Source organism: Penicillium roqueforti, assembly GCF_015533775.1.
Source record: "Penicillium roqueforti strain LCP96 04111 chromosome Unknown scaffold_09, whole genome shotgun sequence".
NCBI classification, from domain to species: Eukaryota; Fungi; Ascomycota; class Eurotiomycetes; order Eurotiales; family Aspergillaceae; genus Penicillium; species Penicillium roqueforti.
In genome coordinates, this window is record NW_024067573.1 from 450,183 (window position 1) to 471,794 (window position 21,612).

General features: G+C 49.5%; 7 protein-coding genes across 7 annotated transcripts; 2 read left to right on the top strand and 5 right to left on the bottom strand.

The window, feature by feature from the left end:
• Nucleotide 1: 1 nt before the first annotated feature.
• LCP9604111_4517 (uncharacterized protein) lies at nucleotides 2–1,255 on the bottom strand (the record flags this gene model as incomplete). Its single annotated transcript, XM_039072225.1, has 1 exon — nucleotides 2–1,255. The coding sequence occupies one exon, from the start codon at nucleotides 1,253–1,255 to the stop codon at nucleotides 2–4; it is 1,254 nt and encodes a 417-aa protein (XP_038929559.1).
• A 728-nt stretch (nucleotides 1,256–1,983) lies between these two features.
• Nucleotides 1,984–4,483, top strand: LCP9604111_4518 (uncharacterized protein; the record flags this gene model as incomplete). The annotated part of the gene is made up of 2 exons (XM_039072226.1): nucleotides 1,984–4,203; nucleotides 4,253–4,483. 2 exons carry the CDS (start codon nucleotides 1,984–1,986, stop codon nucleotides 4,481–4,483), a joined length of 2,451 nt encoding a protein of 816 aa, XP_038929560.1.
• Nucleotides 4,484–4,850: 367 nt separating this feature from the next.
• Nucleotides 4,851–6,138, top strand: LCP9604111_4519 (3-deoxy-7-phosphoheptulonate synthase; the record flags this gene model as incomplete). The annotated part of the gene is made up of 4 exons (XM_039072227.1): nucleotides 4,851–4,856; nucleotides 4,916–4,970; nucleotides 5,022–5,927; nucleotides 5,987–6,138. The coding sequence occupies 4 exons, from the start codon at nucleotides 4,851–4,853 to the stop codon at nucleotides 6,136–6,138; spliced, it is 1,119 nt and encodes a 372-aa protein (XP_038929561.1).
• Nucleotides 6,139–6,770: 632 nt separating this feature from the next.
• On the bottom strand, nucleotides 6,771–8,363 carry LCP9604111_4520 (F-box protein; the record flags this gene model as incomplete). Its single annotated transcript, XM_039072229.1, has 1 exon — nucleotides 6,771–8,363. The coding sequence occupies one exon, from the start codon at nucleotides 8,361–8,363 to the stop codon at nucleotides 6,771–6,773; it is 1,593 nt and encodes a 530-aa protein (XP_038929562.1).
• A 259-nt stretch (nucleotides 8,364–8,622) lies between these two features.
• Nucleotides 8,623–10,875, bottom strand: LCP9604111_4521 (F-box protein; the record flags this gene model as incomplete). Its single annotated transcript, XM_039072230.1, has 1 exon — nucleotides 8,623–10,875. The coding sequence occupies one exon, from the start codon at nucleotides 10,873–10,875 to the stop codon at nucleotides 8,623–8,625; it is 2,253 nt and encodes a 750-aa protein (XP_038929563.1).
• A 2,442-nt stretch (nucleotides 10,876–13,317) lies between these two features.
• Nucleotides 13,318–15,992, bottom strand: LCP9604111_4522 (putative DUF221 domain protein; the record flags this gene model as incomplete). The annotated part of the gene is made up of 4 exons (XM_039072231.1): nucleotides 13,318–14,312; nucleotides 14,367–15,531; nucleotides 15,599–15,763; nucleotides 15,819–15,992. 4 exons carry the CDS (start codon nucleotides 15,990–15,992, stop codon nucleotides 13,318–13,320), a joined length of 2,499 nt encoding a protein of 832 aa, XP_038929564.1.
• Nucleotides 15,993–16,540: 548 nt separating this feature from the next.
• Nucleotides 16,541–21,271, bottom strand: LCP9604111_4523 (putative glycogen debranching enzyme Gdb1; the record flags this gene model as incomplete). Its single annotated transcript, XM_039072232.1, has 3 exons — nucleotides 16,541–16,609; nucleotides 16,670–20,987; nucleotides 21,054–21,271. 3 exons carry the CDS (start codon nucleotides 21,269–21,271, stop codon nucleotides 16,541–16,543), a joined length of 4,605 nt encoding a protein of 1,534 aa, XP_038929565.1.
• Nucleotides 21,272–21,612: the final 341 nt, after the last annotated feature.

The window sequence follows — 21,612 nt, forward strand, 5'->3', positions numbered from 1 at the left end:
TTCAGGCCGAGGTATCATCTAGAGTCCGCTCGCCATCCCCAAAGACAGGAGCGAAGAAACGATCATAGCTATTCCACACACCTGAAAACGTGATATTAGCCACAGCCACCAGCCATGGCGGAATACGACCATCAGGACCTGCACATATTCTGGATAAAACCAAAGTCACAATCAACAAAGGCGCCCACATGGCCAGGAAGATCACCTTCCCGATCTTTTGGCGCACGGTTGTAATACGATAAGTCTTGATCTGCGCAAGATATTTTTGATATGAAACAGGAAGATCATGTTCCGCAGCGCCAGTCTTGATCAACCCAAGGTAGCGGGCAGAGGGCTGAGCGTAGTCAGAATCCGGCCGGAAATGCAAGCAGACCGTATACCACCACGACAGCTTTGGGCTGGGCAGCACCGTCGTATCGCCTTTCCGGGATTGCGATTCAAGGCGCGCATTCTCCGCAGCTGGTGAGAGTAGGGTGCGTGCCTTGAAAGCTGGTGTGGTGGGGTAGTCTGGGACCGGGTCGGATGAGTTGTAGGGTTGAGGGAAGGCATGGCAGTTGATGACACAGTCGCGGTATCCACGACCACCGCCCTCTGTGGCGATGATCTTCGCGTAGTCGGCCAATGTAACTTCGTAGACGACTCCGACTAGAGGTTTGTGCCATTGACGCTTGTCGCAACCCGAGACTGCCTCCACCTGCTGTGTCCGACCCATGAGCGCTGCCTTCTCTGACAGATACTCGCTATCCGCATCTGTTTCGTGATCTTGGAGTTCGACCTCGTCATCTGCCAAAGGAGAAATTTCCCTGTAATTTGTGCCTGCGAAACACGGCTCTGCATACGGGATTCCTGGAAGATCGAAGGTGAGACGAAGTTCGGGAACGAGCACACAGATCTGCGAGAGTGGTTTGATGCCGCGCACTTCACGAAAAGTCTTGGAAGCTAGGTTTGACCCGTACGCGAGATAGAGAACCGTCTCATCCCTGGCGGCGGATTCAGATACACCAATCCCGTGTTCCTGTTGTATGGATATCTTCTCGGGAAGAGTCGCATCTTGTTCAAGGGAAGTGGCGACGCTTGAGGCTCGACGGCGTTGAACATTCGTTCTGGAAATAGGGTCGGTCTCGAGCTTGGCATTCGTAGGCTTAGAATAGTCGGCGAGGAGAAGGCCTCGAAGCCGGTCTAGCGGTTGGGTCGCATCGAACAGGCATCGAGAAGCTGGCATCTCTTCGCCGTCTTGTGCCGCTTGTTGTGCCATCGTGTAGACCTATAACGCAATATTGGGCGTATGAACATGAGATCTGGCAGCAGGGTTAACCTGCATTGCTTATAAAGCCTGTCAGCCGCATGAATTGATGCATTGTCAGCAAACCAGATCGAATGGTGGCGATTATTAATCGTGGATGGGTCACGGATCGCGGAGTTTCCACGGGCCGATCGGATGAGGATTGAAGATGCATTGATTCCGAGTGGATTCTGAAGGTTAGGGATGGTACTTGAGCAGTTGAGTAGGATCAGGTCTGAGGAGAATGGGAGAGAATATTATGGGGAAGCTGCTTTTGATAGTTAGATGACTGTGATCTCAAAGACGTGACAAGCACGCAACTTGAGATATAAATAGAACACTTGGCTTCCCCAGAATCTAGATTTATCAATCTCGGCATTTTTAGATATTCAGTGAAAGTAGAACACAATAATATATAGAACACAGCTATGAATATACTTCCCCACATAATTGTAAGAGAATTAATAGATATTAATGAAATGAGACCTGGCTGTTGATTATCGGATCTATATTCCTTTCATGTATATCATAGTAGGACAATTGGAGTGATGTTGTACAACATATAGATGAGGTATCATGTGATCAATATGCTGGAACTGGGCTTAGTTCAGCACCCTCACCAGCTGCGCAGCTCTGGAGAACACGCTTTCTTTTACATACCATCCTCATGTTCTGATTCCAAATGTATGACGATAGCGACCATGAAGCCAGTTCAGGGCTCATCTGAACCAATCAATCCAGACACCGGGAGTAAGGCGACTGCCAAAGACCGAGCGACCCCGGGATACCTCAAAGGCTCAGGTCGTCAAAAGCAAAAAGCCCCTCCATCCCAGTCTTCGGAGTCGAAGATTGTGCGACTGAAGTTCACAAAACCAAGGCCACCCAAACCCAAACCCCAAGAAGTGGACTGGGATGAAGATCTGCGTCCTACACCCAATGAGATAGCTGAGAATAAAGGGACCCATGGAGGGACCTCCGTTGCCTATACAGACCCGAAGCGACCGAAGACAGTTGGCAGAAACACAGGAAGCAAGCGAGCAATGGAATCAAAGCCACAAACGACCTCGGCCAAACGCAGGAAATCGAACAGGAAGAGCACTACTACCAAGGAGGGCAGCAACGGAGGGCCACAATTGCCATTGATAACACTTACTGCAAGCGCCTTGCCTCCTGCAGCCCCTCTAGGTAATAACGGGCTTTCTGATATGGGCCCCTTGGACGGGCAAAGCAAAGATTACGCCACGAAGCTAGATGGCCATGTGCCCGAAGCTTTGAACCAACCTTCGCTACCGACAGATGGCCACAACAAGCATGGAAATAACAGCGAGCGAGGTGTGATCGTCGGGATAAGAAGCTGCACATCGGTGACAACTGAGTCATCCTCGGATTTCGAAGACCATGGCAAAGGGCCATCCCGTACTTCAAAAGTCAGCATCCTGGAGCATCGGGCACAGTCCAATAGACAAACAGATAAAGGCAAATCTGTCTATGTGATGCCCGAGGTATCCTCAAGTTCCGACATCGACCTCAAAGGACCGTCTCGCATCACTCCTTCAAAGGTCACCATCCTGGAGTCAAGGGCACTTCCAAAGGAACGAAGCAGCCAGGCCAAGACGGTTCATGACAAGAGTCATCCCAAAAATGGTGGTAGAGCACAGAGTGTTGGCAACAAGCTGATGCTTGCGCTCCACGGAGCAGAGCCTTCTCATTACGAGCCAGTCAATGACCGAAATGCACCTCTCATCATTTCCTCCGATTCAGTGCAACCCCAGGAATCTCCTAGAAAGCAGCAGTCTGACCAAATGCCGATCGAAACAGTGTTGGAATCCTCAGATATTCGAAGAGTACTGGACAAAGCAATTCCTGTTGAAATACCCCCGAACCAAACCGAGCCTGAGACTGTCAATCCAGCATTGATTACCAAAACACTTCCGCCTAAGGAAGAGAAGATAGAACAGCTGGATGACGCAAGCTTCTGGAAGCTCCTGGGCGATGACAGAATGTCCACTCCAGCGAGTTCTTCAGAATTTGAAGCCGGCAGAGGCTTGATGGGAAACAGCCCTTCAATCCTTGATTACCACATGGAAATGGAACATATCCCCGGATTTGCAACCCTGCAGCCCATGAGATCCGCACCGACCACCCCTTCACACGCCACTAACATTTACGAAAGCCAGGCAGACAGTTCGGGGATATCAGAGGTAGGAAAACTCAATGATCTCATAGCAGGGATTGAGGGACGCGAGGGTAGCCATACCCCGGAGTCTCAAAAGCCACTTCTCACCAATGAATCCCTAATGGAACCGAATTATGCATCTCCCCATCCCCCAAAATCAGTCATGAGGACCAGCATTGTCGACGGTAACGGTAGTCCTCGACTCATGCCTCAGTCAGCCAAGAGCATGGTTTCGCCTCAGTTTGATTTGGACGGCGAAAGTGGCCACGAAGAGACAATCATTGTCACTCACACCAGTCCAAGTCAATACGATCGAAGCTCATGCAGTATCTCTACTGAGAGTAAATATGAAGGGCTCATGTGGACCAAGTTTCAGAGAGACATATTCCTGGAATATGGGATCCAAACGGAAAAACTGGCGAAATCTCATCCATGGCCACCGCCTAAAAAGCATCGCCCGTCGTTCTCCCAGGAGGATACTGCTGATGGGGCCCACTCCGAGAAAGCATCGACGACTGGACCAAGTTCTTCCCAGAGAACGATCGACGAGAGAGCATTAGGCAGCGCTCCAAAGAATCACGAGTATCTTGACCAATCGTCCCGAACAGATATATCAGGGTCAACACAGTCAGCTGATAAATCGAATCAATCCTCTGCAAGGGGTGATCATGATGATATGGAATGGATATCAACTTTGCAAGTGGCGCAGAAAGACGCGCACCACCTGCTTCAACAAACCAATTTGGTTAGTCGATACTGTTTATGTGAGTGGGACCGTGCTAACTGGCGTTTAGAATTTGTCCACTCAGCTGGCGGCAGAAAAGGCCACTATCAGTCGAGTCCTGGAGATCTACCGAGAGGGATGTAGTCGGATCCTTGACGACCTGTTCCAGGCGCAAGAAGCACGAATGCAGCTATACCGACAGCAGATGCAATATGTTAAGGAACAGCATGCAGATATATGTCAAGACCTGGTTCGTGGACTGCAGGAGCTCGACCGTCGGGTGCAACAAGGGCCAATCTGAAGACTGAAGACACGGGGCTTAGGAAATCACCTACATGTATTATTTCGGAGGATGACACAAGGATGAGCAGTATTGCATGCAAGTGGCCTGATTCTTATACCGAAATATCAATATGATATGTTTTAGTCCACATTTTCCCACATTTCTTTTTATAAATGGGATCGCCGTGATTGGAACTCCAGCGCCGGCCCAAGTTCACCGAGGATCACGTGGAACTTCTTATACTCTGAGCTTTTGACTCATTCGCGAGCGGCTCCAAGGTTTCTCTCTATTTTTATATTTTGGTATTCTTCTGTTCACTGCAATTACTTCCGTTTCCCTCAATTGCCCTTGAAAAACTGCCCTCTTCACCTCCCCTCTGCCTCCGATGTCGGTGAGTCAAGCCCCTCATTGATTTTTAATTTTACACCTCTGACGTCGCCAATTCCACAGTTCTTCATTGATAACCCTAATGTGGGCAACCACAGTCATTTGGAAGACTCTCGCAGTAAGTCCGACAGTTTCATTTTACGCGTAATTGGTCTCTAACAAGCTCTAGTTCTCGGCTACAACCCTCTCACCCCACCCAATCTCCTTCAGCATGAGATCGCATTGACCGAGAAGTCACGACAGACCGTACTCGAGGGACGAAATGAAGCCGTCGAGATTGTCCATGGCACAGATACCAAGCTCCAGCGTCTGATGGTGGTCATCGGACCATGCTCCATCCACGACCCGGAAATGGCCCTGGAATACTGCGATCGCCTAATGAAGATGAAGGAGAAGTACGCCGATGAGCTGCTGATCGTGATGCGCTCGTACCTCGAGAAGCCCCGCACAACCGTCGGTTGGAAAGGCCTGATCAACGACCCGGATATCGACAACAGTTTCAAGATCAACAAGGGTCTCCGCGTATCGCGCCAGTTGTTCGTCGACCTGACCAACAAGGGCATGCCCATCGCCAGCGAGATGCTCGACACAATCTCCCCCCAGTTCTTGGCCGATTGTCTGTCGGTCGGTGCCGTCGGTGCGCGCACCACCGAGTCTCAGGTCCACCGCGAGCTGTCCTCCGGTCTGTCCTTCCCCGTCGGATTCAAGAACGGTACCGACGGCTCGCTCGATGTCGCAGTTGATGCCATTGGCTCCGTTAAGCACCCCCACCACTTCCTGTCCGTCACAAAGCCCGGTGTTGTCGCTATCGTGGGAACCGTCGGTAACCCCGATTGCTTCGTTATCCTTCGCGGAGGCAAGAAGGGCACCAACTACGATGCTGCCAGCATCGCGGATGCCAAGGCTAAGCTTATTGCCAAGGGCATGCGTCCTCGTCTTATGATTGACTGCAGCCACGGTAACTCCGAGAAGAACCACAAGAACCAACCCAAGGTCGCTGCTGTGGTTGCTGAGCAGCTTGCTGCCGGTGAGGATGCTATTATGGGTGTTATGATTGAGAGTAACATCAACGAGGGTGAGTTTTTCGAACGTTTTTACTATCTGTCGAAAGCTGTTTATACTGACCTGCGCTAGGCAACCAGAAGGTCTCCGCGGAGGGCAAGGCCGGTCTCAAATACGGTGTCAGTATCACAGATGCCTGCATCAACTGGGAGGACACCGAGTCAGTACTGGCGACTTTGGCTCAAGGTGTTCGCGCTCGTCGGGAAAAATCGGAAACGAAATAAGCTGTGTTAAGATATTCAGGTTCATTTACGACGGGGCATTTCTTAAGCGTGTCACAGTGGATAAAAAGTTCAATGATTTTACTTCTTTCGGGTTTGAAGCTCAACACGTTCCACCCTAGGGCAATTTTGCTACGACTTTCTTTTTTTTAGCAGTAGCGAAGATCCCACTTAGGGCAGCGGCATTTATAGTGGAGATACCGGGCCGATCGGTCTACGGCTACCTCGAAGCCGACTTGGTATGCCGCCAAGATATTAAGACCCGTTTAAATGCTATTGACTTCCGGGACATCTGAAGGAATTGTCAACGGAAATGGAGAAACACCAAGGCAAGTACAGAAAAGGTTTTTAGAAGAACACACTCGCCGATTGGCGGCGCAGAAAGGCGCCTGCGGAAGGGGTCGAGGAAGAGCAGTTCGGTAGATAGGATCGTGTTTAGTGCAATAGGCTAAAAGCCTAGGTGTGCGTTCTCATCATTGTATGCATTAAATCCGAAAGTAACCCTGGCCCCTATGCCCCTGCGTAGACTTGGCCTAAATTGCTTGTACCTTGGCTGGAAGTTCTTTTTTTAAGTTGGTCATATTCACTATGGAGACATTGAGACATTTCAAAAATCTGCTATTCATACAATGAGTCTACACATTGGCCCCGTTCGATTGGGCAGTAATCCTCAAATGTTGAGGCATGCTTGTGGGGAGCTCATCGACCCCAACGAACGGCCAAGGGAGCCGGTAGACGACGTTGTCTACCAGGATCACACCCCTCAACATGAAACCATGTGTGCAGTCAGAATACTGAGAAAATAGATTGTACCTTTTCCTGCGGCAGAATAGATGCATTGCTTCCTGCTTAACCAAGTAGATGTAGTTGCTCCGGGAAAGGAAGCCCACAGCATTGAGTTCATTGTCAAACTGAAGCATTCCCTGGTAGGAGAAGGTGTTCAGGTAAGGATGAGAACCATCCTGTTTGTGTCTCATTAGTAACTCAAATGCCTTGAGTGTTTGCATTCCGAATTCCGTCAGGCCTAAGGCTGGCCAGAGATCATGGCTTATATGAATGGCTTCGAGAGTTGATGGCAGTACATCGCGAAGTTCCCAGGAAGGGGTACCACAGCCAATGAGAAATTTGAGCGGTAGAGATGCCGTTTTTAATTTGGGAAACTTCATCAACATGCCACAAAAAGCCTTACCAGCTTGATTCCTCACACGCAGAGTGAAGGCTTGTAGACAACATGGGAGAAGCTCTAAGCTGATAGAGAGATGTTCGATCGTTTGACTTGAAGTTTCCAAGGAACGAAGGAGGCATTCGGGTGCTTTGAGAAATTCGGCTGTTGCGCGGCATTTGTAGACCATACCCACATGTAAGGACTCCAGATATGGCACTTGAGACAGCAGCGAAGCGATTTCCTCAGGCAAAAGAGATGTTTTGGAAATAACAAGACTGCGCAATTTTGACAAATTCAAGGGTATTTTCGGTGTCTTCTCAGGGAGGACAGAAATACCCTCCACACTAAGGAGCCATATCTCGAGAACCTTCAAGGAAGGAAGGTAGAACCAAGGGATGAACTGACAGCTTCTTGGCAGTTTGATATTGTCGCGTAATTCAGTGGGAGGAAAGTTGCTTCCATAGTCGACCATTTCCAATTTTGAGAATTGACTTAACATGCCAAGGGGTGCGTCGCCGAAGAGAGAGTGATGCAACATTTCCCCGGGAAAGCCCTCTTCAAGCACGAATGAAAAGTCTAGTCGAAGGCTGCGAAGGTTGTGAAGTTGCAAGATCAGCACTGTGGCGTACGCGTAGGCGTCTCCATCAAAAAGCCGTCCGAGCCATCTGATATCGCGATTTGCCGGGAAGTTCGCGTCTCGAACAAGCTTCCGGGCCCAAATCAAAGTGTGCCTATATTCTAGCATCATCTTGTTCCATTCGGCCCTTCCTTCGGGGACAGTGACCTCTGTTCTCCGGGACTCCACGTCCCACCATACCAGACTGACATGCCAGATGTAGGAAGCCAGCTCTGGCCGCTCGGAGATAGTCCGGAGGAGGAGCAGGATTTTATCAATGGGGGGATGCTGCCAGTCCCAGTGAATTGACCGATACAGGAAAGGCTCAGTGGAGGCACGAGTGTCGTGTGAAACCTTTGACAAGTTGTTCGAATCTTGGTTTGGCAGATACTCTAATATCTTCAGCCAGCAGTCTCGAGGGAGACTGGCGAGGGGAGTTGTGCCCATAGTTCAATAGATGTCAACTTACTATGCTCCCAAGATGGACGCTGAAAGGTGAGATGAGAGTGAGTGTAAGAATATAAGAATTCCTAAAGCAGGGGAAATGAGAGATGAAAGAAGAGGAAGAGGGGAGGGGGAGGGAGGAAAGGGAAGAAACGAGAAAGAGACAAAACAGACAAAATAGGAAAACAGAGGAAGACCAAGGCGACTACAAACACGACCTTCAGTACCTGGACATCCGAGAGTAGTATATTCACAAATCATATTAATACAAGGGAATCTTAAAATCTATAATGCAAGCTGCAAAAGATGAGCGTCGAACAGATGGATCCTGATGTATACCGTGAACGCCAGCAGCACACGGCTTGACATTGACTCCATCAGCCGAATAGCGACCAGCACCATGACGACCCGCAAACCCTGTCTTCACCTCCTCAAACTTGCGTTTTCTCGAACGTATCCCAGTTGAGCAAGCCCGCTGAACGATACCAAGGTCCTCCAATTCCCCATCAGAACCAACACCAAGAGACCGGGTGGGAGCATCGCCAGTATCAACATCCAAAACCGTAGCTTTGCCATCCTTCCCAAAAGCCCAAACCCTGACACCACCCTCAGAAGACTGCAAAGCAAGCTCCACAGTCCCCTTAACAGACCCAATCTCCTTGCCATAGATCTTGAACGGCCACATCATAGCGGTAGGCCGATATGGGACAGACAACAGGAAATCCCAATCCCCATTCTGGTTTTGCACCAGACTCTCGCGCCGCTTGCGGGATCGCTCCGAGTCAATGTACCAGTCGAGTGCGAGATCGCTGGAACCCATCACCCCGTCGCCCTGACGTTCACGCTCTTTGCGGATGACGTTGAATACGTCCAGGGGAATCGAGTACAGCACGAGGCGGTCGCCATAGACTGCGACAATACGGAGACCCCAGCGGAGGTCGGAGCCAGCGGTGAAGGTTGATGGGACTGGGAGGTCTGTTGGAGGCGGATTTGTATTTGAGGGGGATGGGGATGGGGGTGGTGTCTTGATTTGTCGGTTTTGAGTGTTTGAGAAAGGTGGCGGGACGCAGACGAATGCGCGGGTTAGGCTTGTTGGCCCGCCTATTGGAGCGTCGGTGCCGATACATAGCAGGCTTGTGCGTGGCTCGATGAACATGATATGCAAACCGTCGTTAATGGGGACGGCACGATAGTGGTGACAGTGTGTTGCCCGGACGAAGCTGCGGGATGGGGTGTGGGGAATGATGCGGCGGTTGAAGGACTGAATATCTGCGAGGAAATGGAATTGGTTGCTTTTTGGGTCGAGTTTTGGTGATGCCAAGGCAGATGAAGGGGAAGGTGAAGGTGAAGGGGGACATTTGCATTCGTGCAAGCCTGGTCCGGATAGTGAAGAAATGAGACGTAGCTCGTTGGGTGTTTCCGGACTACTTGGGAGGAAATGAAGGATTTCGGAGGGTTGGGGGAGGGTGAAGTGTCTGCGTTGCTCCTGGTGCTTTGTTTCGTTCAGGCTATGAATCTCGATGCCAGCGGCGCAGCCGAAAGCGACGATCGGCCGCCCTGGACAGAGAGCAACTGTCCGGGGTGGGTTGTCGACTGTGCAGATGTTGTAGAAGAAGTGGCGGGATGAGGTGGCCATTTTGCTGTTGAAATGAGATCCTTTGGTAGTCGAGTCTTTGGCCCAAGCCATATCCAAGTTGCAGATCATGCCAACACGACTGCAGAGCAATGCAGCGATGGTGAATTGTGGCTTACTGGTGTCGATGACGGCCGACAGAATCTCGAACGGACACGAGATGCGTGAGACTAGCGCTATGCCATGGCTGAAGGGTGCAGATGCTGGCCTAGACCGTTGACCCGAAAGATAATAAATATAGATCGTGTAGCCTGTCGTTACAAGCAGGTAGTTGCTGCAACTGCTAATGCTGAAAGTTGACCCGGATCGTTTGCCTTCGGTCTGCAAAACCGGCTGAAGTCGAGTGCGGGATGTTCTTCTTGCAGAATCCGACAGATTCGAAAAGTCTACCACAGCGGTAGTCAAAAACCCCGGCTTCTCGGCATTCAATTTTCGCCCCGAAAGGAGACATTCTGTCGCAAAGCGGCGGCTCATTCTCCAGACCTCGCTTTCATCTAACCGAGAGACGCGTGGCGTTTGACAGTCTTGCAGCCATGCATCCCACCACCCTGCTCTTTTCAACATGTTCTCAAGTAGCTTGTGGTTTAGGCTAATTCGCATCCACTGTGAGCATGTCCGCCGGGCGTTGTCGAAGTCCCGCGGTGTCAGCATGGAGAAAATCTCCAGTAGGATCTCTGCCGGTGCAATATTTGCAGCGGGACGAGATGAGCTGCTCGTTGAATTGCGTTTTGAGAGATATTGACCCTGTGCCATGTATTTTGTCACAGACTTATTCAAAATTGGGGGTATTGGCCTCGTTGAGTTTCGTTTTGTGTGCGTGGTAGAGGCATTCTTGGACATCAGACGGGTATAGTCTTGACCGGAAGACCGCAGCGCAGGCATGTTGATATAACCTTCCAGCAAAGGAAGTGATCCACTATTCATTGGATCTCAATCCCTTTGTTCGATCCAGAACATTTCTTGCAAATCAGATGTTGGGATTGGATGTGAAGTGAATTTGACGGCAATTAATTGATTGGCGTGCCTTCAGTTGAAAATACACCAAATAGCACGACCCAAGACCGTAATTTAGTGACGCAAAGACCCAGGGAAAAGATCTTTCACTCAACCGGGTCTATACAGCACTAAACGTCCACCGGATGAATCGCCTAGAACACCAGTAAGCCCACCGATCTGCAATCTCTCAAACCCGAACTGCCAGCAATTTTAATTCAAGAAGGGTGTCCACTTACTTTTATTAAAGTATATACACAGCTCGTGACACTAAGGTTTGAATGAAGTACGTGCCAAGTGCAAGGTTGTATTGGCCTCACGTCTGAAAGCGGGTGCGACGGGAATTTGATACGACAAAATGAGACCCGGGAGACTCGAGGGCGAGGCAAGGGCTGACTTGTTTAATTAAATACTGCACCTCATCATTTCCAGAGGCAATAAGCTAAGTTTGCCATCTAGTTAAAATGAATTACAATCTTACGAGTCTGACGTCGACACTCACAAAATAGAGTGAGTCTTAGATGTACCTCGCGGAAATCCGACAAAAAGTGGAGCACGTCAAGCGACATGTAAGAAACGAATATGCCTATTTAGGTAGGTGATTAATACTAGTACATCATGCAGTCATGTAGTAGATGCAGTAAATGCAGCTACTGTCATTCCATGCTGGAATGGACGTTGGAGGCAACGGGAGTTTAGGGTTTGGTGATCCATAGGCCTAACCATCAAGCTCAACTTACGCATCGAGATTTTATTCGACTTCCCATGGTTCAATTCAATCAACCGTAGCAGCCATAGAGCCGTGTTGCAGTCTAAGAAGATGCCCTGTTCCAAAGGAAGTGCCCACTATCAATCTGCAACACTGACATTCCAGATCTCGGGGAGAGAATCGAGGAATGCGCCCCGGATGCAGCGCATGGCTTGGCACTGTCGAACCTCACTGCTTACATGCAGATGTCTCTAATCGTGTGATGATGGTCATAACAAGAAGATAATACTAACAGCCTTGAACAACTAGTATTTAGTTCAGCATATCCCACATTCCTGAACGCCCAAGGATGGTTTGTTTTGTCTCTGTTCTTTTCTTACTGTTTCATCTCCTCACCGCAAGAGAGACAAATTGTGCCATCCCCCACTGCTCAGGAATGTGCCTCGACCATGTGGACCCCAGGGATTCCAGAAGACGGCGATTCTGTGGATGTTCGAAGTATGCCTGGGATGTGGGTTAGATCGAACCGGTTTGCGAAGCCAATAATCTCCAGATGCAAATAATGGCTATTGGACGGTATATTGTTTTCATATCGATGTTTACAAATTCACAATTGGGGTGTGGCCCCTAGCAGAATAATGTCTCAGGTTGTCTCATTGAGGCCAATCCTTGAGACGCACCTTTCCTGCACCTTTTATCTTGACAACTGTACCAAGCTATATACATCCAAATACTTCTACATTCGCTAGAGAAAAAATATAAGGGTTTGGCTTTCTCATCCCTTTCTTCGGGACCTATTGACTTTGTGCTCAGACACTTCCACGTTTTTCGCGGACTTATTTTGGAACTGAGGAATGCGAGAAAAAAAGTAAACCTAAGCGAGCCTGATGTCTTTGCCGAGGAATCCGAGATACAGACGTACTTCGGTTGGAGCCTGCCTTGGACGTCCGAAAGGCAGCCGGTCACGCCTGAGGGGTAATTAGAAAGCGACGAAATCCACGGACCAGTATCGTACAGACAGATTTGCGCTTTGAGAAGGAGAAGGCCAGAAATAGCATTGACGCAAGATAATTATGGTATCGTATACACCGAGTAAATGTATCTACAGCTCCGTTCCCATACCGCTCTCAATCATGTTCCCTCTCGGTGCGCCGGGTGCTCCAAATGCGATTAGTCTTAGGGACTCGGTTGATTCTTACAGATGATAGCGATTGCGCCTCACTAGCGACCTAGATATAAGCCCAGAAGTAAAAGGACTTGTCAAGTCCAATGAATTCTAGACGACTTCTCTTTCCAGACACAATAAGCCAATTCTATGCCGGCTCTATATTCGTGTTTGACATAAACATTGAACCACATAAACGAGGGGACTGGAAAACTAAATAACAAACTCAATCACTGCGCGGGAGGGGAATAACGAGGGACAGGCCCACAACAGGAAAACAATCATTTCATACAAGGATATCATAACCATGAAAATACATCAGAACAAGATCGTGAAATGCGAACAAGGTATCAAGATCGTAAAACATGACGGGTCAAAGACACATGCAGAAATGGAATGGAGTATACTGACAAACGGCACAAGGGGTAGATCAGGCGAACCTACACAACCAGCGAGATCAAACGCTCTGTGTCGGATGGACGTCCAGCGCGGACGCGCCGTTTCCGTTGCCTCGAGCGGGGTTGGGACCAGGGAGCCAGGCAGCATCCAACGGGATAATCAAGCTCGGGTTGACGTACTTCCTCAGCCGCAAATCGAGGTCATGTCCGCCAATGCGTATCGGAAAGCTATCGCGATCTAGGCCTGATGGCGGTGAGAAGGTCGATGAAGGCGAGGGGGAGATGTCGCCACCACCCGGCTGGTCCCGATTGATACTCTTGAGGGCAATGAACTTCATCAGGGGCTCGTATGTACGCCCAAACCAGTATGAAAACCAAACGGTGAAGCCTAGAAGTGGCACCAGGAGTAGCGACCGCGTGATAGCTCGGCGCAGAGCCAGAACACCAATCATGGCCAGCTGATGAACCAACAGCCCCACAAACACGCGATTGCAAATCATCGGCCACGCGCGGCCAGTGGAATGTTGCTGGTGATCCATGGCATATAGCAGTTGGTATTTGTAGATAAATTTGCCGACTGTGAAGTAGATCAGCCCGAATAGGCAGATCAGCCACGAGCTCGGGAACACACTGTAAACCACACAGATGACTAATATCAAGATGGTTTGCGGGATGGAGAAACCGTAGCTGAACTTGGGAGGAGTTGACAGCTCCGCATATTCCCGTGGCGTGCGTGCTGATAGGAATTGGAAGGGGTAGAGTGCGACACTTCCGAATTCGAGGAGTCGGAAGGGGAAAAGGCCCAATCCCTGCAGAATCAACAGGTTGATGTAGAATGGAGCCAGGCCTTCGAGGGAATTGGCCAATGCGAGGGCAATTGTTGTAGAATCTTTAAATGCATCCCGAAGACTTTCCCAGAACCCATAGAAGCCACTCGCTGTTCCAAACACAGTGAACAGAAGGAACAAATTGAAGAACGAGAAGAAGAAATTCTTGGAGATCACGGAGAGCTGAACATCCCCACGTGACACCATTCCTTGGTTGTTCGAGAGCCCTGCAAAGATAATTAGCGATTTGAACTACAGAACGGGTATGTTCAAAGACTTACACTCATAGAGATAAGGCACAGCTACTGTCAACAGCGAGAATGCGAGGGTAGGCAATCCGGTCTGAACCAACGACTTGACGATCGGATGTTCCTGGAGGAATTCTGCCAGCCGAGGGACAATCGTCTCAAGTGTCTTCAGCTCCAGCAATGAGGCAATAGGAACCAAGAGCACAGACCAAAACACGGTGAGGAATCCAATGACCATGGTGATGGACCATGACTGAACCATTCGTCGAGTACGCGACAAGTAAGTGTTTTTCCAAATAACATCTGCCGGCGCCGGTGCAAGTCGAGCGAACATCTGCATTGGGTGTGGATCAAGGATCGCTTGAACAAGCATTTGAGACGCGGCGATTGACTCCATCGTGACGAAAGCAATCTCGGTAGTAGGATATTCTTTCTCTCGGGCGTTTTTGATATGTTCATCAATCTTCCGTAGCTTCTCCTCATAGTAATCGATTGCATCGATCATCCGGAAACGAAGCTTCAATGGACCATACCAGATACGAGTCTTGGGTCTTTCATTCGAATACTCCGAGACATGCTCGTTCTCGTGTCCGGACAGGAGTCCGGACCGTTCATCGTCTGCATCACGGGGTTGTTGCTCCGTCAGCGGCAATGTATTTCCATCGTTCTTTGGTCGCTTGTATCCCATATGTTTTGTCCATGCTCTCTCAAGTTCACGAATGACTTTCATTCTCTCGTCGATCAATTCGTCCAGCTCCCGCCACTTTCGGCACACCGTGATACTCTCCACTTTGCCGACTCGCAGGCCTTCCACGAATTCTTTGATCTTATCTTCGGTTCCCAAGTCATTCGGGATTCCGGACAGACGAATGGTGCGATCAGTGGTGCTTGTCTGATTCCCGAGATAGGATTGCCGAGTGCGAATAATTACTTTTGTCTCGTCAAGAAGCATGTAGATGGCCAAGCCACTGAAGACATATGCGAACAGTACGTATATCCAAAGATATCCAGGGTCTGTAACTGGCTTTTCTTTTTCGATTCCACCAAGTGAACTCATGGTATCATTGCCGGGGACGTTATCCCAGCCAGGAACTCCATATTGGCCGGTGTATTTGTAGTGCATAGGGAGGATGATGGCAACAGCGAAGATAAAGACAGCCAGAAGAAATCGGATCGCAAACTTGAAGAAAGACATGAACTGCCCAAAGACTCAAGTCAGCAAGTGTCCATGCATTGTCTGGAGAAGCCATAGCATTCGAACATACCACATATGCATCTAGGCCCGCAGACTGCAGCACCTCCTCTTCTGTAATCCGATGAAGAACGGGAATCCAACCAAAAAGGGTATCTGGAAGCTCAGGTAACTGCGAAGCAGCATTTCTTTGTCGTCGTCGGGCAGCATACAACTCGGTCCATTTTGGTCGCAAAATCTATAAGCAAGGCAGTCAGCGATTGACGACACCTCACAGTAACAGAGATACTTACACAGAACGTCAAAAAGGCGATGAGACCAAGCGCAGAGCTAATTACAAACTGCGTGTATAGATCGCGCTGTTCTTTCACAGGGTCGTTGGGACGCCATGGCCTTTTGCTTCCGTCATCAGGCTTGTCGGCAAGCAATGTCAACGCAGCGCAGGCTGCTGATGCCGTAAGAGACATGAATATGTTTTATAAGGGATCTCCGCACTTCGGGTTTCCGTGATGGCTTCGACGAGCGAGTGCTGTCGGAGCTAATGGTTCGTCAAGGGCATGCGGGCCCACTGAAATGACTGACGTCAGGGGGATGAGATGGTCAAATGTTGGAGACGATTCGATTTCTGTTGTTGCCGCGATTGTCGAGTCCTTCGATTTGGGTTTCAAAGGGAGATTGTGAATAAATGGGGAGTCTCCCCCTTTGTTTTTTGCTGTTCATCAAACCTTAACCTTCAATGACGGCTTCCGGAGCCGGCTGCATAACTATGGATGAGTCATCATTTATACGCACCCCTGGGCATAATCCGGGGATTGCATGATCATACCAACGCCAGATATCTACATTGACTCAGGTTTGAAGTGCGCTCTATAGATGATCTATTTTGTGTCACAGCCTGACGTGGTGCAACCATGAATCCAGTCAAAAGCTGGGAAAATCTTTCATGCATGATATCTAATTATGCGATATGTTCAGGGGAATATCCAATCGTTTATCTAAAAGCCCCAATCCAAATTTAGGAATGCATCGATGCGTCATAGTAAAGGTCAAGCAGACATCCGGCGGACCAGGACTGGGTGGGTGACTGTGTTTTTCGTTAGTATCCTGTACAAATGAGAAATTTATCGAAACGAAAGTAACTTACCGAATCATTACAATACTCCCCAGTCTTGTTCGTCAATTCTGTTAGCCCTTTCCAAGGACTCTCTTGCAATGCCTTCTTGCAGCCATAGAGTCGTCGGGTGACCTGCTGGAAGCATTCAGTCCGTTCTCCGGGCGTCTTTCGGCGCAGGAGATCGAAATGCAATAAAGCACGGAGGAAGTAACCGCGTTGCCAGACCCACTCTGGACCCTGATGGTAATTGCGACCCTTGGCAGTCGCGAAGTCACTGGAGTCATCGGAGTTGATGTAGTATGGACGGTAGTTGAGATCGGAGGGATCCAGTGTCGCCATACCCACAGGGCCCACGATTGTGGAGTCGGCAATTGACAGAGCGATAAGAGCCTTTGCAGGCGTGAATAGATCCCGAGCGACTGACATTGCGATGGGGAAGTTGGAGCGGAGCTGGTAGTCTTCGTAGGGCTTGCCAGACTTGTACAAATCCTTGTAGATTCCTCGGCGGTTGACGATTTTCGCGTCCACATCGTACTGACTATCTTCACTGGGATCAAGGGGAACATAGTAGCACCGCTCGAAGTTGTCCTTGATTTTGCGCGCCCATTCAGCAAAAGTAATCTTCTTGCCATCGGAGATATCCACGCCTTCATGGGGATACGCCTTGGATTCATGCAGACGTGCCACCCATGCCAGAGCGCTGTAGGCGAGACCGGTAATCTCAATAGCGGCACCATCGCGGGGCGTTCCAGGGACACCTTTGTTTCCAGCCTTGGTACTTTCTCCCATCTTGTCTTGCCAAGTACCACAATTATCCTGATTGCCACCGAAAATCAGACCCGTTTCCCAGTCAACCTTAACGTCGATCTGGAAACCTTCAGGCTTCATCTGACAATCAAGGTCGGGACCAGCGTTGTATTCTCTGAAAGAAATGCCAGAAGCATGTCTTTGGAAAACTTCCTGGACGCATTCGAGAAGAGTCGGAGACTGAGAGTATGCCCGAGAATCATCGAAGGGGAACCAAGTGTCGTCATAAGGCAAGAATCGTCTTGGAACCTTCTCTTGCAAGATATCAATGCCGTTGGGTGCCATTTCAGTGAAGTCCTGGATGGCTTGGAGGAAGAACCAGACAGAGTCCCGAGAATTGTATCGTGGCAATTTTCCGCTGCTCAGCAAATTGGGAATCATGCCATGCTTGATTACACTTGCAAAAGCGAGAATATGCTCCTTAGCGTCATCAAAGCGTTGAGTGCAAAGGAACAAGCCACGGATAGAAATGAAAATATCTCTTCCCCAGCATCTTGTCCAGTCAACTGCAAAATGAGGCAGTCCGGCTGCAAGACTGGGGACCATCTTGGTTGGCCACAAGGATGCGGATTTCACATAGCCAGTTTGCTGTACGCTGACCATAGCCAATTGATGAATGAATTCCTGGCCATGCCGCACGTTCTCTCCCAGGAGATGAATACCCCTCTTCCACGCAGCATTGTAAGCAACCTGCAGAACGATTGCGAAATACCTTGGGAAAAGGAAGTTGGGCAAGTCGCGGACAGCGTTGAACTTCTCACGAAGCCATGCAGCAGGAGTTTTCAAGGCGACACATCCTTCCCTAGTAGCCGCCCTCTCCAGGCGACCAGTGATGTAGTCCAAAGCCCACTGACCCTCTCGCAAGTGATCGCAGAGCGGGTGGCCAATTTGGTTATACTTGATGATATCCTCAAGAATACTCCACCAACCCTGAAGACCAGCATAGACCATAGGTTCAAGCTTTGGAATGCTGTAAATACCGTCCTGACCGTCGCTAGAATCTCTCTCTTCAGCTTCGCACCGGTATAGCACAAAGTTCAGATCAATCAAGCTGAGCTCAGAGAATGCGTCGTCTGCACCATCGGCGAGGTTGTTTTCAAATCCATTGGCATGGTCTGCTCCGGGAATCCATGTCTCGAAAAGAGCAATAGATCCGGGAACAAGGGAACCCAGTACGGAGATTTTGAGATCTTTGTCATCTTGCTCGATCACTGCACCTTCTATATCCCGGGTATGGCTGGGAAGACCCTTCAAATACTTGTCATCGCCTAGGATCTTCGCCTTTGTTTCATCACTGGCATCAACCTCAAGCTGCCACGATCCGATATGCTTGGCACTGGTACAGGCAATATGAGTTGGGGCGAGAATCGCACCACTCTCATTGCCAGGGAATGCGGTATGCGCGACCAAGAAGATACCCTTTCTGGTTTTAGGGTGGACTCGGTGCACAGTGATGTATTCACCATCGTGATGAATGTGAGTTTCGTCGTAGCCTTCAACTCCCATCATAGTGTGGAGTTCATTCAGAACCTTTTTGACACCACCAATCCCACCCTCTCCAGACCCGACGGCTAGAGTCTCGGAATTGGAAGAGTGAGAGGTGTATTGTCGAGTCTCATGGACAAGATCAATGAGTTTGGGATACACCTCATCGTAGCCCATTACACTTCCAGTCGCGGAGGCACACATTGCCACAAGTGCAGCATTTGGAAGAGTGTCTCGAGCATCGCGCTTCTGGGCAGGGAGTTCATTGTCATGGGTACAGTCCATGAACAAGGCCGGAACTGGACAGGGCCGAATATGAGTGATCTTTTCGCCACTCTTGCGAGACCTAGCTGACGCAATAGCATGACTACTGCCGGCAGAAGGCAAATCCATCTCGAAGCTTCCGATCGGCTGACCCCCATGACGATGAACAAGACGACTCAACTCTTCTGTGCTCCAAGCCTGCATGGCCTCCCGAATCAGAGCATTGATGCCCAGCCGTTTGACGAAGACATAGTCGGCCTCCTCTGAGCCTGTGAATAGTTCCGCAAACACAGTCAAGTCAGGCCGGACCTTGCGAGCTTCGTCCAGCAAATGTTCTGCAACCACTAGCGGTGTCGAATGGCAATTATCGATTCGGAAACCACTGAAGTACTTAGCCATGAGACGGGTATACTGCGACATATAGTCCCAGAGGAAAGGATTATCTTCAGGAGAGGATCCGTATCGAAGTTTTACACAATCACCCCACACAATAACTTCGCGGCGTAAGTAGGCCCTGGAATCGGGCCCGGCATTATCTTTCATCGCGTCGGCATTCCAGATCCAACCGTTATTGACTAAAGCCAGGGCTTTAGGGTCGTGATTTTTCGTGATATCATTGAGAGGAAGGCGGGTAAAGTAAGTCTCGATCAATGGGTTTTCCTTGGTGACAGGACCCATCTTGGGACCATGATCCTCAATTCTGAGATACTTGATACGATTGAACAGTTGGTCCATGATAGCATCGACGTCTGCATCATACTCCTTGTAGAATGGCAAGTTGGCCTCATCGAGTATGTGGGACAGGGCGTGTTCAACCTCAGCAAGGTCGGTGTGGCCCTTATCGTAATCTCCAAATAGCACATTTAGAGCAACTGCTCCGAACTTTGGGTCGACGGCGCGGCCAAAACGTCCGCGAATCTGCTGAACGGTCGGAATTCCAAGCTCGCGGAGAACATTGGCTTGTTGCGTGAGCGACCAGTGTTTGAATTGCTGCATCTCGCCGCTTTGGACAAGCGCAGGATCGATGTCTGCATTGATCCATTCGTCTATAATCTTCTTAACGTCATTCTTTACGTCGAGAACGTAGAATTCCCATAGACGAGTTCCATCAATGGCTTCCTTGCGTGCAGCGTTCATAACAGTCACTAGATCCTGCTCCGTTTTGAATTCTGTCGGAAGACCGGCGTCCTTGAGGCTATCGCCGAATTTCAAAAGCGCCGTGTCTAGCTCGAGGGCTGACTCCAGCCATGGCGCGGTCTCCACACTGTAACCAGACTCGGGATGCTCCTCCAGCCACTTGCTGTTATTAGCTGTGTGGTTCCATACCACATCAGTCAATGTGAGAAGGCCATAGTCTTTCTCCATCTTCGCAACCAATGTAGCGATATCATCTTCTCCATTAGGGAAAAATGCGGGATCGAATGTTAATTGATCAAAAATACTATAGGGCGAGTTGGACGAGCCACGGTGCATCAGGGGTGTGAAATGAACCATGTTGTAGTTCCGCTGACCGATCCCACGAAGGTGTCTATCCCAGTCTGTTGGATATTGACCCATGAACTTTGAGATTACCGAGAAGATAGAGAGTGCATTAAGCGGCAAATCTTTCCCCTGAACGGTAAGTTTGGGCGACACATCAATGTAGTGAACAGGTGTCTTCGTCGGCTTCGGGGTAGACACCTTGTCGACCGAGAACTCTGGCAGCGGAGAAAATGTTGTATAGAAAGCAAACGCGCCCGCGAATGTCACAGGAATATCGATTTGAATGTTCTCACTGAAGTTGGGCTGCAGTCTACTTTTATTCAGCAACTGGCACTCTCAATTTACACAACATATAGGAAGAATTGGGATGATCTACCTGAACTCCCGGAATGAGTGACGTTCAAAGGGCTTTCCCTCCTCGGGAATATTCACCCAGAGACTGCCTTGTCGGCAAATGGAGCTCGTTCCCTCGATGATGAATCGAAGCACATATCCGGATTCTGGCGGAGAGGCCAGGTAAATGTACCCACCAGGCACGTCTGGAGAACCGTCATCCTTCAAAGGAAGCAAGTAGACCTGACGTGGGGAGGCCATCGCGACGGGTTGATAACGATTAAACCCAACGGATTGTGAGAGTACAGGAGAATCTCAAACGATTCGCCTTACTGTCACTGCAATAGTGAAGAGGATAGAGAATATTTAAGGAGAGAAGGAAAGAATTTAAAAGCAGGGAAGGAAAAGTCGGAAGACAAGAGAACCCAGCGTTCCCCTCATATGTTCCTGGAGAAAGCTCAGACCGCGCGGGGAATGACATCATGCACTCATTTTCCTTGGTAAGCTATCAACACCATCTACGTCGCTATGCATCCACTTGTTTTGACAGTCTTTTAAAGATTCAAATCGTCTAGTAAATAATCCCGCTTCAGTTCATAAAT